Here is a 14900-nt window from a genome sequence, read left to right as displayed (position 1 = left end):
ACCCGCATCCACCACTTCCACTGGCAGCTCATTTCACTCTCACCATATTCTGAGTGAAGAAGTGACACCTCATGTTCCCTTAAACATTCCATCTTTCACCCTTAACCCATGACCTCTAGTTCTGCTTGCATTTATCCTATCTATATCCCTCATAGTTTTATATACCTCTATCAAATTTCCCCTCATTTTTCTAAGCTCCAGGGAATAAAGTGCTAACCTATTCAACTTCTCCCTATAACACAGGTCTTCATGTCCTGTCAAATCCTCGTAAATTTTCTCTGCACTCTCATTGACATCTTTCCTATAGATGAGTGACCAATAGTACTCCAAATTATGCCTCACCAACATCTTATACAACTTCGACATAACATGCCAAATTGTAAATACTCAGGCATTTGTTTAGTTCTATATTTTTTGAGTTTGATATCTTGTATCATTGAACAAGGTCAGCCTTGATTCTACTAAGAAAGGGGTCTTGGCAGGATGTTTTCACTAGTAAGAGAACCTTGAACGAAGGATCTTAACTACAAGAAAGGAACCATTCATTTAAACTGAGGTAGGTATATGGTAATTTTTTTTCTTTAATATCTGGAACAGTGGTAGAAGCTGGACCATTTGAGGTATTTAAAGTTGATGGATCAAGGAATTGAGGCATATAGAGAAATGGCAAAGAAGGTGTCCAGACCAGCATATATCAGTTATGATCATACTAAATGATGGGCAGGCTTGAGGGGTCTGAGAGCCTACTTCATTTTCTTGTGTTCCTGTGTTTTTTTTTTGGCTTATTCATTAGGTTAATTAAACCTACAGTTCATGATAATCACAAGCCTGTTCCTTCAATCTAAATTTCAAAGAGGTGTTATCTTTCATATCCTGGCTAGTACTTGATCAGCAAAAAAAAATGCATAATTTCTCCATCATTCAGCTGCTGTATTTTCTACATTAGCACAGCAATAACCTTTCAAAGCGTTATGTGTAAAACATTTGCGATATGCTAAACTTAATGGCAGATACTAAATAAATACAACACTTTTCTGTGGCTTGGTATAGATGCACCAATTGTTACAGTATCTTATGAAAGGTAATTAACCTGAAATGTTTGCTAATTGTCTGTCCGTAGATGCTGTCTTATGACTGAGTATTTACAATATCATCTATTCATTCATTTAATGTCAGAGGGTCAGTATTCTCAAATTCTCTACTTTTATAGCATAATAAAATACTATCCTCATAAATATTTTTGCATTTTTCAAAGACCATTCTAAACCATTTCTAGAACTCATCACTTCAGTATAAACATCTATAAAACTTATTGCCATCACAATGCACCATAATAGTTAATATTATTCTGCTTTTGTCTTCCGAGGTGCTTATTTCAAAGAAATATTACAAATGCTTCAAGGTTTGGAGTTTACAGCCTTTACCCCTGCCTTTTCATAATTTGTTTTTCCTACATTAATCATTTATGTCTGAACTGCAAAATGATTTTTAAACAGTATTAAAGTTATAGTAATAACATCTTGAATATTTCAATCCTTCATGCAAAGAAGTTTGACTGCCCTTAAGTTACTTCATGGTGACATTTCTACAAATTTGATTGCTGTCAGTAATACATTTAGAAGTATCTATTGTCCTTTATTTACGTTACTGGAGAAAGAAATAGTCAGTACTGAATAAAGACAAATTGTACACATGATGTATATTTTCAGTCATGCATGACACTGATTTTCAGGGTAACCAGTAAAGTGACTCATGAGACTCTCTAATATCCTAGTCAATTCTGTCAACAAAGATTTTCACCTCATTTTTTAACTCTTCTGTTTAGAAGCAAAACATATCGGAAGCATCTCAAAGATTGCTAGGATGATTAAACATTAAAGGTGAATTGACATGTTGAAAGAGTTGAAAGTAATGCCTGTTCCTAAATCAGAAAGATATTGCCATTCCTTCATTATTTTCTAAATTCTGAGAATTCCTACTTGACAAAAGTATGAAAGTACCTTCATCTACAGGATAACAGTGGTTCTCCACCATCTTCTCCAGGTCAGAGAGAAATATGAAGTTTTTTTTTTCAGCTCATTCTTTGAAAAATATCTTGGTAAAGCTTACCAGAGGTCATTGCCACTTGCAAGATGAAAGAGTACATATGATCAGTGAAAATGTACATTATAATCTGCACTGAAGAGTTATAGATTTACTTCACTCACGGGATTTGGAGAAGGCAGAAGGAGTATCCAGACTTTACAACCTTGTCCAAATTTAAAAGGTCATTTTATTCAGATAGCATATTGTGTTCTTATCAATTTTATATTAAGTAAATTGTTAGGTCCCCTCCCAGTAGTTGGTACGGAATGTAATAATTTTACATGCACATGATGCCCTTTTAACATTTCAATCGGTTTCCTATTTAATGTATTGAAGCAATATAATCAATTTTTACTAAGTTAAAATTTACCTTGAAACAATCAGTTGAAGATTTTAAATCTTGAAATATTTTCAAAGTAAAACGAAGAAATTGTTTGGGATATATCAGTGTTATAAAAGTTTGTTACATTTTTAGGTAGTTTTATTTTAATACTTTGATATATCTCTATTTGGGTGAAAAATAGTTCAAATATCTATTAAAACTCTCTATAACTTCTGCCATCACCAATGAGATCCCACCACCTAGCACATCTTTCCTTCCCCCGCCAACCCCACTTTCCACAAGGATCATTTCCTATGCAACTCCCTTGTCCACATGTCCCTCGTCCCTCCCCACTGATCTCCCTCCTGGTACTTATCCTTGTAAGTGAAACAGATGCCACCTCTGCCCCTCAGACAGTCCATCCAAGTGAGGTGATACTTCACCTACAAGTCCATTGGGTTCATCTACTGGTCTGGCTTCCTGGATATTGATAAGGCCCAATTCAGAGAGGGAGATTGCTTTGCCAAGCACTGACGAACCATCTGCCAGAACAAGTGGGATCTCCTGATAGCCACCCATTTCAATTCTACTTCCCATTCCCATTCTGACGTGTCAGTCCATGGCCTCCTCTACTGCTGCAATGAGGCCACTCATTGGAGGAGCAAACCTTATATTCCATCTGGTTAGCCTCCAACATGATGGCATTAACACCCATTTCTCATATTTCCAGTAATGGTCCCCCACCTCTCCACCATCCCCATTCCTGTTTCCCTCTATCACCTTATCTCTTTACCTACGTATCACCTCACTGTGGTATTCCTCCTCCTCCTCCTTTTTCTTTAATGGGTGTTCTACCTTCTCCTATGAGATTCCCCCTCATCCAGCCCTTTATCTTTCACCAATTTCCTAGCTCTTTACTTCACCCCCCCCCCAGAGTTTCAGCTATCATCTACTACCTCCCCTCTCCCCATCTTCTTACTCTGACTTCTCATCTTTTTTCCAGACCTGATGAATGGTCTTGGCCCAAAACATCAACTGTTTCCTGTTTTCCATAGATGCTGTTTGGCCTGCTGAGTTCCGCCAGCATTTTGTGGGTGTTGCTTTGGATTTCCAGCATTTATAGGTTTTCTTGTGTTTGGTGTTATTCTGTTCCTTTAGACTACTCACATCACAGAAGTACTAGCATTATGAAAAACTGTTTTTTGTAAATTTCAGAAGACTCAGTGCAGTGAGAAGGCCTATGTTAATAAATCTCAGCAAAAGCAGGAACTGGAATACCAAGCACCCACTGATGCACTTTAATATGCAAATATGTGGTGGTTGATGAGGATAGAACTGAACTCAGTTATGTTACCCTCCATATCTGAGCCAACTCCTGAAATTTGCTTGTTTATCTATTTATTGACATACAACATGAAATAGATACTAATGGCCCTTTAAGTGAAGTTGCCCAGCAACTCCCAATTTAATCCTAGCCTGGTCACAGAACAATTTACAATTTACACTGACCAATTAACTCACTAACCGATTTGTCTTTGGACTGTGCGAGGAAACCGGAGCACCCAGACTACACCCACACATTCCTTACAGACAACGCCTGAATTGAATTCTGAACTCCGACACCCAAGCTGTAATAGTGTTGTGCTAATCACAGTGCTACCATGGTGCCTGACTAGAAATAGTTTAGACCATTTCTAGTTATCCACATGAGAAGATAACTAGAAATCGTACACAGAATATTAAAACTATAAGATATAGGAGCAGAATTAGGTTATTTGGCCCATTGAGTCTTCACCCCATTTCATCATGGCTGATCCATTTCCCTTTCAGCCCTAATCTCCTGTCTTCTCTACATAGCTCTTCATGTCCTGACGAATCCAGAATCTATCAGCCTCTGCGTTAAATATACCCAATGGCTTGACTCCACAGCCGCCTGTGGCAACGAATTCCATAGATTCACCACTCTCTGCCTCTATTGAGGCTGTGCCCTCTAGTCCTAGACTCCCCTATCATAGGAAACATCCAATCCACATCTACTCTGTCGAGGCCTTTCATCATTCATTAGGTATCAATGAGCTCCCCTCTCATTCTTCTGAATTCCAGTGAATACAGAGCCATCAAATGCTCCTCATAGGATAAACCTTTCAATCCCACAATTATTTTTGTGAACCTTCTTTGAAACCTCTCCAATGCCAGCCTATCCTTTTTCAGATAAGAGTCCCACAACTGCTCACAATACTCCATGTAAGGCCTCACCAGTGCCTTATAAATCCTCAACATTACTTCCTTGATTTTATATTTTAGGCTATTTAGGCTGAACATCTTTAAATTTTACCTTGTTTATAACCATTTCAACAAGTTATTGGAGGGGCTTTGATTATAAGCTACCACACGTCTACTTAAGAAATTGAGGAGGAAGAGGAGATTAATTATTTGCTTCTTGATTCCAATAAGATTTTATGAAGAATTTATTTAGGCACGGTGCATTTTTGAAAATGAGGTTCTTTATTGTTTTTAACTGTATACAAAGATGATGGTCTTGGGCGCTCAGAATTGTCAGCAAATTGTAACACTAAGGAATAAAATTCCTGGCTTTAGGGAAGGTTATCTAATATCTAAATCTCCTTGTATATTCAATGTAAGGTATTCTAAAGAACAGTCCTTGACTACTACCGATGCAAATAGCATTGTGTTGTGTACGAATAGACACTATTTGCATAGATGCAGAAAACTTAAAACAAATTATAATGGATTCTTTTATTTTGCTTTCTAGCTTTATTTGATCATTATAGTTTAATTCTTAGTCTTTTATCTTTCCTGACCTTCAGTGAAGAATCAATACTAAGCAATTTAATTTTAAGGTAAAGCCAAAGCATTTTCTAATCACTTAATACGAGGAACTGGAGTCCATGTTGATATAATCATAACTTTTCATCTCTCTTGGTGGCGAAGACCATTCAAATTGTAAATGGGTACAACAGAACTTGAATCCGCATTAGTTACCACTGTGTGGCACTAGATAATCATGTACAAGTGCTCAGTGTCAAGGATCACTCCTACAGAGTAAGAAAGCCACAATACTCTACCATAAAAATATATTGTTATTCATTTTTTTTCCAATGAAAGGTACACAGTGAAATCATTTTTGTTAATTAAATTTGTTGCTCCATTAGTCACATTTTGTTAGCAATCTAGCAACTGATAAAGTTGTTCTACTTCCATTAGGGAAGAAGCTACACAGGTATCAATGCCAGGACAACAGTTACTCCCCCCCAAGAAGTCAGGCTGGTCTGTCTGTGAACCCACTCCACCACAACCTCATTTACAGTACTTCATCATTTCCTATAGGTCACCTTATATATAGATGTTCCAGTACCTGGTGTCACATTATACACATACTATCAGTCTATGTTTATAAGCTGTATGTATTTACACTACAGCAAAAGACTTAAGCACATGTTATGTAAAGCTAAGATGCTTTCAATAATGAAATTAAAAGGTCAAAAAATGCTATAAAGAGCAATAAACAGTAAAAAAAAATGCTGTGACCATCCTTTGCCTTTAAAACTGTATCAATTCCCTTGGGTACACTGTTGTGCAGTTTTATAAGAAAATCGGCTAGTAGGTTGTTCCAGGCATCATGCTACAGTTCTGCATATTTTTGATGTCTCTCCAGGTAATCCCAGACAGCCTCAATGACGTTGACATCAGGGCTTGTGGAGACCATAGCTTCTGAAACTACATATTTATTGTGCTTTTATTATGTTCTATATGCTTATTGAGCTTTTTTCATGCTGCATCAGATTGTGAGTAACAATCACTTTGTTCTCCTTTACACTTTTGTACTGAAGAATGACAATAAACCTAGCTTGCTTGGCATCTCAAAGTAAAAAGGTTCTGTAATGATTTTGCTGAATATTTTCAACAAGAATATTTTAAATTTTATCATAGTATTGAAGTTTTGAATCAAAAAAACTGAACATAAGACTGATTAATGACAGAAATGGACATTTTTAGAAACGTAGAAAACCTACAGCACAATATAGGCCCTTCAGCCTACAAAGCTGTGCTGAATATGTCCTGATCTTAGAAATTACCTACGGTTACCCATAGCCCTCTATTATTCCAAGCTCCATGTACCTATCCAGGAGTCTCTTACAAGACCCTATTATATCTGTCTCCACCACCTTCGCCAGCAGCCCATTCCATGCACTCACCACTCTCTGCATTAAAAAAAACTTACCCTGACATCTCCTCTGTACCTACTTCCAAGCACCTTAAAACTGTAACCTCTCATGCTAGCTGTTTCAGCGCTGGAAAAAAGCCTTTGACTATCTATACGATCAATGCCTCTCATCATCTTATACACCTCTATCAGATCACCTCTCATCTTCCGTCTCTCCAAGGAGAAAACCCCAAGTTCACTCAACCTATTCTCATAAGGCATGCTCCTCAATCCAGGCAACATCCTTGTAAATGTCCTCCGCACCCTTTCTATGATTTCCACAGCCTTCCTCTTGTGAGGCAACCAGAACTGAGCACAGTACTCCAAGTGGGGTCTGACCTCTCTGCTCCTAAACTCAATCCCACAATTGATGAAGGCCAATACACCATATGCCTTCTTAACCTCACAGTCAACCTGCACAGCAACTTTGAGTGTCCTATGGACTTGAGCCCCAAGATCCCTCTGATTCTCCACTCTGCCAAGAGTCTTACCACTAATGCTATATTCTGCCATCATATTTGACCTACTAAGATGAACCACTGTACACTTTTCTGGGTTGAACTCTATCTGCCACTTCTCAGCCCAGTTTTGTATTCCATCAAAGTCCCACTGTAACCTCTGATGGGCCTCCAGACTATCCACAACACCCCCAACCTTTGTGTCATCAGCAAATTTACTAACACATCCTTTCACTTCCTCATCCAGGTCACTTATAAAAATCACGAAGAGTAGGGGCCCCAGAACAGATTCCTGAGGCACACCACTGGTTTACCGACCTCCATGCAGAATACGACCAGTCTACAACCACTCATTGGCTTCTGTGGGCAAGCCAGTTCTGGATCCACAAAGCAATGTCTCCTTGGATCCCATGCTTCCTTACTTTCTCAATAAGCCTTTCATGGGGTACCCTATCAAATGCCTTGCTGAAATCCATATACACTACATCTACTGCTCTACCTTCATCAATGTGTTTAGTCACATCCTCAAAAAATTTAATCAGGCTTGTAAGGCATGACCTGCCATCGACAAAGCCATGCTGACTATTCTTAATCATATTATGCCTCTCCAAATATTCATAAATACCACCTCTCAGGATCTTCTCCATCAGCTTACGAACCACTGAAATAAGATTCACTGATTTATAATTTCCTGGGCTATTTCTTGAATAAGGGAACAATATCTGCAACCCTCCAATCTTCCGGAACCTCTCCTGTCCCCACTGATGATACAAAGATCATCGCCAGAGGATAAGCAATCTGGATAAACTGACTGAATCAATAGTAAATTCTGACTTTAGACTGCTGTCCTTTAAACACAAGCCAATGTGACTGTAGTGTTTAAATACGTAACTACATCTGTTTGCTCACAACTCTTCAAAAGCTCCTTAACTAAAAAATATTCAGAATATTTTACTATTAACTATCCAAAGCTTTAGTTTCATCTTTTAAAAACATTCATTTTGATTTATAACTTTAAAAAATTAATAGTTCTTTAAGAAAAGATCATTTGTCACCTACACTCTCTGGATGATAATCTCATAGTGATCATTATAGAATCCAGCTGATTTTCAGTGTTTTGAAGTAACAGAATGAGCAAGTGATCCACCTTGTCAATCAGGGAATATGAATATTTATCCAATGTTATTTAGGTGTTAGTACTGAATTAACTTCAATCTGCTATGTTTTAAAATGCTGTGGTTCAATAGCGGCAACAAAATCCTATTTCCTTCAAGATTAATTGAGAGAATTTCTATAAGTGATGTATATTTGTTTGGGAAAATGACTGGTGTTATGGCAACCTGAAACAATACCCGCAAAGACGTTGTCATAACACCAATCCATATCTTATCTTTTTCTCCCCACATACAATTTGTTTTCAGGTAGAAAAATCATTAAATACCGACTTTAATCTCATCTGATAGCATTAAAATCAAATTTACTCAGAAATTGCGTATATTTATCACTTAAGTACCCCTACTTAAATATCAAAAAGGAGTTAAGTACATCATGAATTGTTAACATACTTTAATTTAGCTGGTCAAAATCACACAAGTTCTCTATATCAATGAATCATTTTTAAACCACCTTTTTCAGAATAAAATATTACAATCATTTGACGGTAAATCAAAGTGAAATTGCTTAGTATTCTTGGGGAATGCAAGATATTTAGTGTATGATGAAAATACTTCAAGCAATACAATCAAATCTTCACATTACTTAAATGTACAAAATAATGAAATTAACAATTGTATTAAACATAACATTAATTAATCATAAGTGTTGCATATGTTACTAATGTGTTCTTCCATTACACGAGATTCACTAACCAATTGGCTGGCCAGTGTTGACATAATGATGTTATTTAGTACGGGTAGCTGTGCAAGAAAGAAAAAAAAACATCATTAACAACTAGGTTAGATTAGATTAAATTAGATTTGTGTCCCTTTTCAGACCAAGTCTTACAACTTTAAAACTAAATATAGACTTATCCTAACCTCTCAAGCACAAAGAGTTCTGGTGAAGGATCAGTGACATGAAATACTAACATTTCCCAAATTTCTGCTAATTTTGGTTTTATTTTTTGATTTCCAGCATCAGGAATCTTTTGCTTTTGTATGGGCTAATCATTATTCTGAGAAAAATGATGAAATCTTAGCTGATCCAATAAATTGGAACAGGAAAAATAGACATTCAGAATAAATTACAAATTATTTACTCATTCTTTAACAAGAGATGAAAATGCTGAGGATATATATTATATGTGACAAAGCCAGTGACCAGCAACCAGCATGGATTCAAAAAGTGAAAATACCTTTAAATAATCTTCATTAGAAAGTGAAAGTGATAGATTTTAAATCAAGACAGTTTTTTTTGAACAAACTGGCTGCTTATACATTTTCATTAGTTGAGATTAGAGCCATTTCACCAAATGACTTCTTTGGAATCTCAGTGGCACACTGTGCAAATGTATATAGCTGTGACAAGTATCATTTTACAATATTCAAACGTGACATCAATGAAGGTTTGGAAATGAAATTCAGATTAAAATATCCCTATTTTGCAATCTGAGAGGGCAATGCAGTTCACAGCTCTTTATCCTTGCAATCTATGGGAATAAATATTTTTGTCCCAAGATATGACACAAACATACTGCATGAGAACAAGTATTCCTGTCATATAATTGGGCTAACAGACTAGGCACCTCGGTTAAAGAAATCTAAGAAAACCATAATTGATCTGATTCCCCAAAGACATAGAAGGGGCCACAAGCTTGTTCTGAAGGCAATTGGTCTCTGTAGGAATGTGAAGTGAGGTGATAGCTGTAGAAATACACTTGGTCAATAAAATTAATATTATTAATAACAAACCTGCTGAATACAAATAATCTTTGAATGGATGTGATACAAATTGATTGATTAAATTAGTGGGATGTTTGTCAATCATAGGGACGGGTTACACTTGAATCCGAGGGGGACCAATATTCTTGTGGGTAGGTTTACTAGAGCTGTTGGGAGTGGTTTAAACTAATATGACAGGAGGACAGGAACTAGTATGATATAGCTGAGGATGAGCCAGCACATTTACAAGTAGATGGTGGGTGTAACATGAATCTAAAGAATGGCAAGCCAATGGGTAGAAATGCAGACAGAGCAGAGTTAAGCTGTACCACAGAGGCAAAATTCAAAAGGGCAAAGAATGCGGGACTGAAGATGCTAATTTACAGGTTGATCTGTGGTAATGTAATGTTGGCATTTATTTCAAGGGGAATAGAATATAAAAGCAAGGAGATAATGCTGAACCTTTATAAGACACTAGTCAGGCTGCACTTAGAGTTTTGTCAACAGTTTTGGGCCCCATATCTCAGAAAGGGGGTGCTCTCATTGGAGAGAGTCCAGAGCAGGTTCACCAGGTCAATTCCAAGAATGAAAGGGTTAACATATGAGGGGCATTTGGCAGCTTTGGGCCTGTATTCACTACAATTTAGAAGAATATGGGAGGATCTCATTGAAACCTACCGAACGTTGAAAGGACTAGATGGGGTGGATGTGGAGAGCATGTTTCCTATGGTGGGATTTCCAGAACTAGAGGGCACAGCCTCAAAATTGAGGGGTGGTCCTTTAGAACAGAAGTAAGGAGGAATTCTTTTAGCCAGAGAATAGTAAATTTGTGGGATGCTCTGCCACAGACAGTGGTGGAGGCCAAATCCATGAGACTATTTAAGGTGGAAGTTGATCATTTCCTGATCAGTCAGGGGACCAAATGATATAGCAAGAAGGTACGTGTATGGGGTTGAGTGGGATCTGGGATCAACCATGATGGAATGGTGGAGCAGACACGATGGGCTGAATGGCCTAATTCTGCTCCTATGTCTTATGGTCTTAAGATGGACGACTGCAGTCATTATCAATACTTTTCAGAGATTGTCTGCTTGGTATTAGTGGTCACATAACTGGGACTTGTGATATGCACCACCTGCTTCCATGGCTTCACATGATCCCGATTGGGGAGCTAAGCTAAGGGTAGTGGGGTGGAGATCTATCTCTACCAATGGAGGTGTAAGGCATTCCTTTTCCTTTCACTGGGCAAGGTGTAGCACCTGCTTAGCCTCCCTGATAATAAATATATATTAAAAATAATCATACCCTCCTTCTTCAGATAACTCAGAGAGGATCCAGTAGTCGGGTTGAATGAACCCCGACATGAAAGCTCTTGACCCAAAACTTCAGCTGTTTATTTCCCTCCAGAGATGCTGCCTGAGCTAAGTTCCTCCAGAATTTTGTTTGTTGCTTAGGACAGAGGAGCATTTGCAGACATTTTCCCCAAACCCAAAATGCAATTAAAATTAACATACATAAAGGTTCTTCTATCCCAGTTCAATATAGAGGGAAATGGATCAGCCAAGGTGGAATGGCAGAGCAGACATGATGAGCCGAATTGCCCAATTCTGCTCCATTGGCTTATGGTCTTCAATCCAGCCACATGTGAGGTGTTGTGCTTTGGGAGATCAACAGTAATGGGACAGGGCACGGTTAACGGCAGGACCCTTGGGCCCCGTCCTTAGCTCCCTGAAAGTGACCTCACAAGTTAATAGGTTGTTTAAGAAGGGGAACAGCATGCTTGCGTTTATTAGTTGAGGCACTGAGTGCAAGAGTCAGGAAGTTATATTGTAGTTTTATAGCAGAATTAGGCCATACAGCCCATCAAGTCTGCTCCGCCATTCCATCATGACTGATCCTGGATCCCACTCAACTCTCTGCACCTGTCTTCTCAACATAACGTTTGATGCCCTGACCAATCAGGAAATTTATCAATTTTTGTTTTAAATATATCACTGTCTTGGTTTCCACAGATTCACCAATCTCTGGCTAAAAAATTCCTCCTTAACTCTGTTCTAAAGGTCACCCCTCAATTTTGAGGCTGTACCCTCTAGTTCTGGACATCCCCACCATAGGAAACATCTTCTCCACATACACCTTACCTAGTCCTTTAAACATTCGGTATCGGGAGTATTGCATTCAATTCTGGAGACCCCATTATAGGAAGTATGTCAAGGCTTCAGAGAGGGTGTAGAAGAGGTTTACCAGGTTGCTGCCTAGATTAGAAAGCATGAACTATAAGGAAAGTTTGGACAGACTTGTATCATCTTTCTGGAGTAGCAGAGGCTGAGGAGAAACCTGATAGAGGTTTTTAAAATTATGAGAGGCATTGACCCAGTATTTTCTTTTTCAGCTTTAAATTGTCCTAGAGGACATACATTTAAGATGTATGGAGGCAAGTGTTTGTTTAAACAGAGTGGCACTGGAAAGCCTTGCCATGGGGGTGGGGAGGTGTAATGGAGACAAATACAATAAAGTTATTTAAAAGGTTCTTACACTCGTTATATGCGTCTTCAGACAATGCGGATTCATAGTTATGCGATGACCCCCCCCCATTGCTACCGACATCGTTATATGCGTCCTAAACTCTCAGTTATGCGAGGAGCACTGCTTTCCCGCCAATACAAGTCACGTGCGCATGCCTCACAGTCTCGCATTGGTTTTGGTAACGTAGGGATGCGCGATCTTGTGCTCTTAAACTTTTGTTGTTTTTACCTATGGTGCAGTGATTTTGTGCTTTCAAATATTTAACTATGCCTCCTAAGCGTCCGATGTCAAGTCCTGGGCCATCAGCCAAATGGCAGAGAACCACTTTAACACTTGAAAAAAAGTTGGAAATTATAAAACAGGGCCACGTCAGGTGAAGGTAACACAGCTCTGGGACACTACATGGGCCCGGGTGAGTCCACGATCAGAAACAAAGAAAAATGCTGAGAAATTAAAAAGTGCAGTGATTGATTCACCAGAAGTGTCCTCAAAGATTGTTACCAAAGTGCGTAACCCGATTATGACAAAAATGGAGAAAATGTTGAGTTTGTACATTGAGCATGAAACAAAGAAAAAAGCAACACTTAGTTCCGATCATCTTACTGTGAAAGCTTTGGAAATTTATGGTCGCCTTTGTTCAGAGGCCAGTGAGGAAGTGTCAAGTGATATTGTTAGCTTTAATGCAAGTAGGAGATGGTTTTCTAAGTTTGTTAATCATCACAGGCTTCACAACTTAGCTGTGTGTGGTGAGCAAGCTAGTGCTGACCATGAAGCTGCTGAACGCTACCCTGTGCAGTTGCAGGCTATGATAGCTGAGTTAGGCATCACACCAAAGCAGGTGTTTAATGCAAACGAGACTGGGCCTTTTTGGAAGCATATGCTGAAACGTACTTAGATAAGTAAAGATGAAAAAACTGCGTCAGGTTTCAAGGCAGCAAAGGATAGATTGACTTTGCTTATGTGTTCCAATGCCGAAGGAAACTATAAGATGAAGCCTCTCTTAGTTTGCCATTCACTAAACCCCCGCGCTCTTAAGGGCTTGAGTACTGTACACCCTAGTATGTTAACTTTCTATGATTTATTACGTTGAATATTACCTTAAATTAATGAAATATAATATGAATATTGCCTTGTGGTATGGAAATGTGAATAAATTACAGATAAAACATACTTAGGAAGCCCTCCAGAACACATCCCTGTTTTCTCCACTTAATTAATTATTCACATTATGCGTCGACTGTGAGGAACGTATCCCCCGCATATAATGAGGATAGGGTGTAGTTAGACATGTGAAAATGCAGAGGGACTTTGATACAGGATACTTTAGTTAGGCATTTAACTACCAGTTTAATCAGTTCAGTACAGCATTTGGGCTGAATGGTCTGTTCCTGTGCTCCTCTGTGTTCTAATTTACTCTGTTTGTTCAGAAGCAAGTAATGTTAGTCTTTACATAGTTACTTTTCTTTCTGTCTCCCATGAACTAAAAATTCATATTCCCATTCCAACATGTCGATCCATAGCTTCCTCTACTGCCAAGATGAGGCCACTGTAACATTGGAGGAGTCAAAAGGGAAATTAGGATTGCCAAAAAGCAGGTTGAGAAGGATATTGCTGATAATGCTAAGATTGGCCCCAAGAGATTTTTTAGTAGTAAAAGAAAAGTCAAGAAGGAGGTTCAGTAAAATGCCTATAAAAAGTATTCACCCCCTTGGAGGCTAAGAAATAAATCGCCGAGGCTCTTGTAGAGATCATTTGTTTCATAGACAGTGGTGAAGTTCCAGAAGATTGGAGAGTAGTTAATGGTGTTCCATTGTTTAAGAAGTGTAGCAAGGAAAGGCTACAGAATTACAGGCCAGTAAAATTAACTTCAGTTGTAGGGAGTTACTGGAGGGAATTCCAAGGGACAAGATCAACCATCACTTGGATAATTGAGGCCTGTTCAGGAATAGTCAGAGTGATTTTGTGCTTTGGAGGTCATGGCTTATGAATCTTTAGGAGTTTTTTGAAGAGGTAACTAAGGGGATAAATGAAGGTAGAGCAGTGGAAATTGTCTATATGGACTTTAATAAGGCAGTTGACAACATCCTGAAGGCTAGACTACATTGGAAGATTAGGTTACACAAGATTCAGTGAAAGCTAGCAAGATGGATTCAGAATTGGCTCAATGATAGGAAGCAGAGGGTGATGGTTGAAGGGCGATTCTCTTACTGGAGAATTGACTAATGGGGTGACCCAGGGGTCAATGTTGGGATCTCAGTTATTCATTTTGTATATAAGTGATTTGGATGTGAATGTACATGGCATAATTAGGAAATGTGTTGACAATACTAAATGAAGGATTTTGTTGATAGTGATGGGGGTTATAATGAATTCTGAGGGACAAGATCTATCATCACTCAGATAAT

General features: G+C 38.4%; 1 protein-coding gene across 3 annotated transcripts in view; it reads right to left on the bottom strand.

Annotated features, from left to right (window-relative positions):
* Nucleotides 1–5284: 5284 nt before the first annotated feature.
* Nucleotides 5285–14900, bottom strand: part of dnai4 (dynein axonemal intermediate chain 4) — a 94808-nt gene continuing 85192 nt past the window's right edge. For 2 of the 3 annotated variants that reach the window (XM_059984372.1, XM_059984374.1), the window contains one exon: nucleotides 5285–9006. In XM_059984372.1, the coding sequence (XP_059840355.1) occupies nucleotides 8899–9006 (108 nt within the window). In that variant the 3' untranslated portion in view covers nucleotides 5285–8898. The remainder of the gene's footprint in view (nucleotides 9007–14900) is intronic. The other variant, XM_059984373.1, reaches the window with a different exon arrangement.

Source organism: Hypanus sabinus, chromosome 11, assembly GCF_030144855.1.
Source record: "Hypanus sabinus isolate sHypSab1 chromosome 11, sHypSab1.hap1, whole genome shotgun sequence".
In the NCBI taxonomy this organism is placed as follows: Eukaryota; Metazoa; Chordata; class Chondrichthyes; order Myliobatiformes; family Dasyatidae; genus Hypanus; species Hypanus sabinus.
The sequence above is the reverse complement of the archived record's forward strand: the minus strand, read 5'-3'. Positions and strand labels throughout refer to the sequence as shown.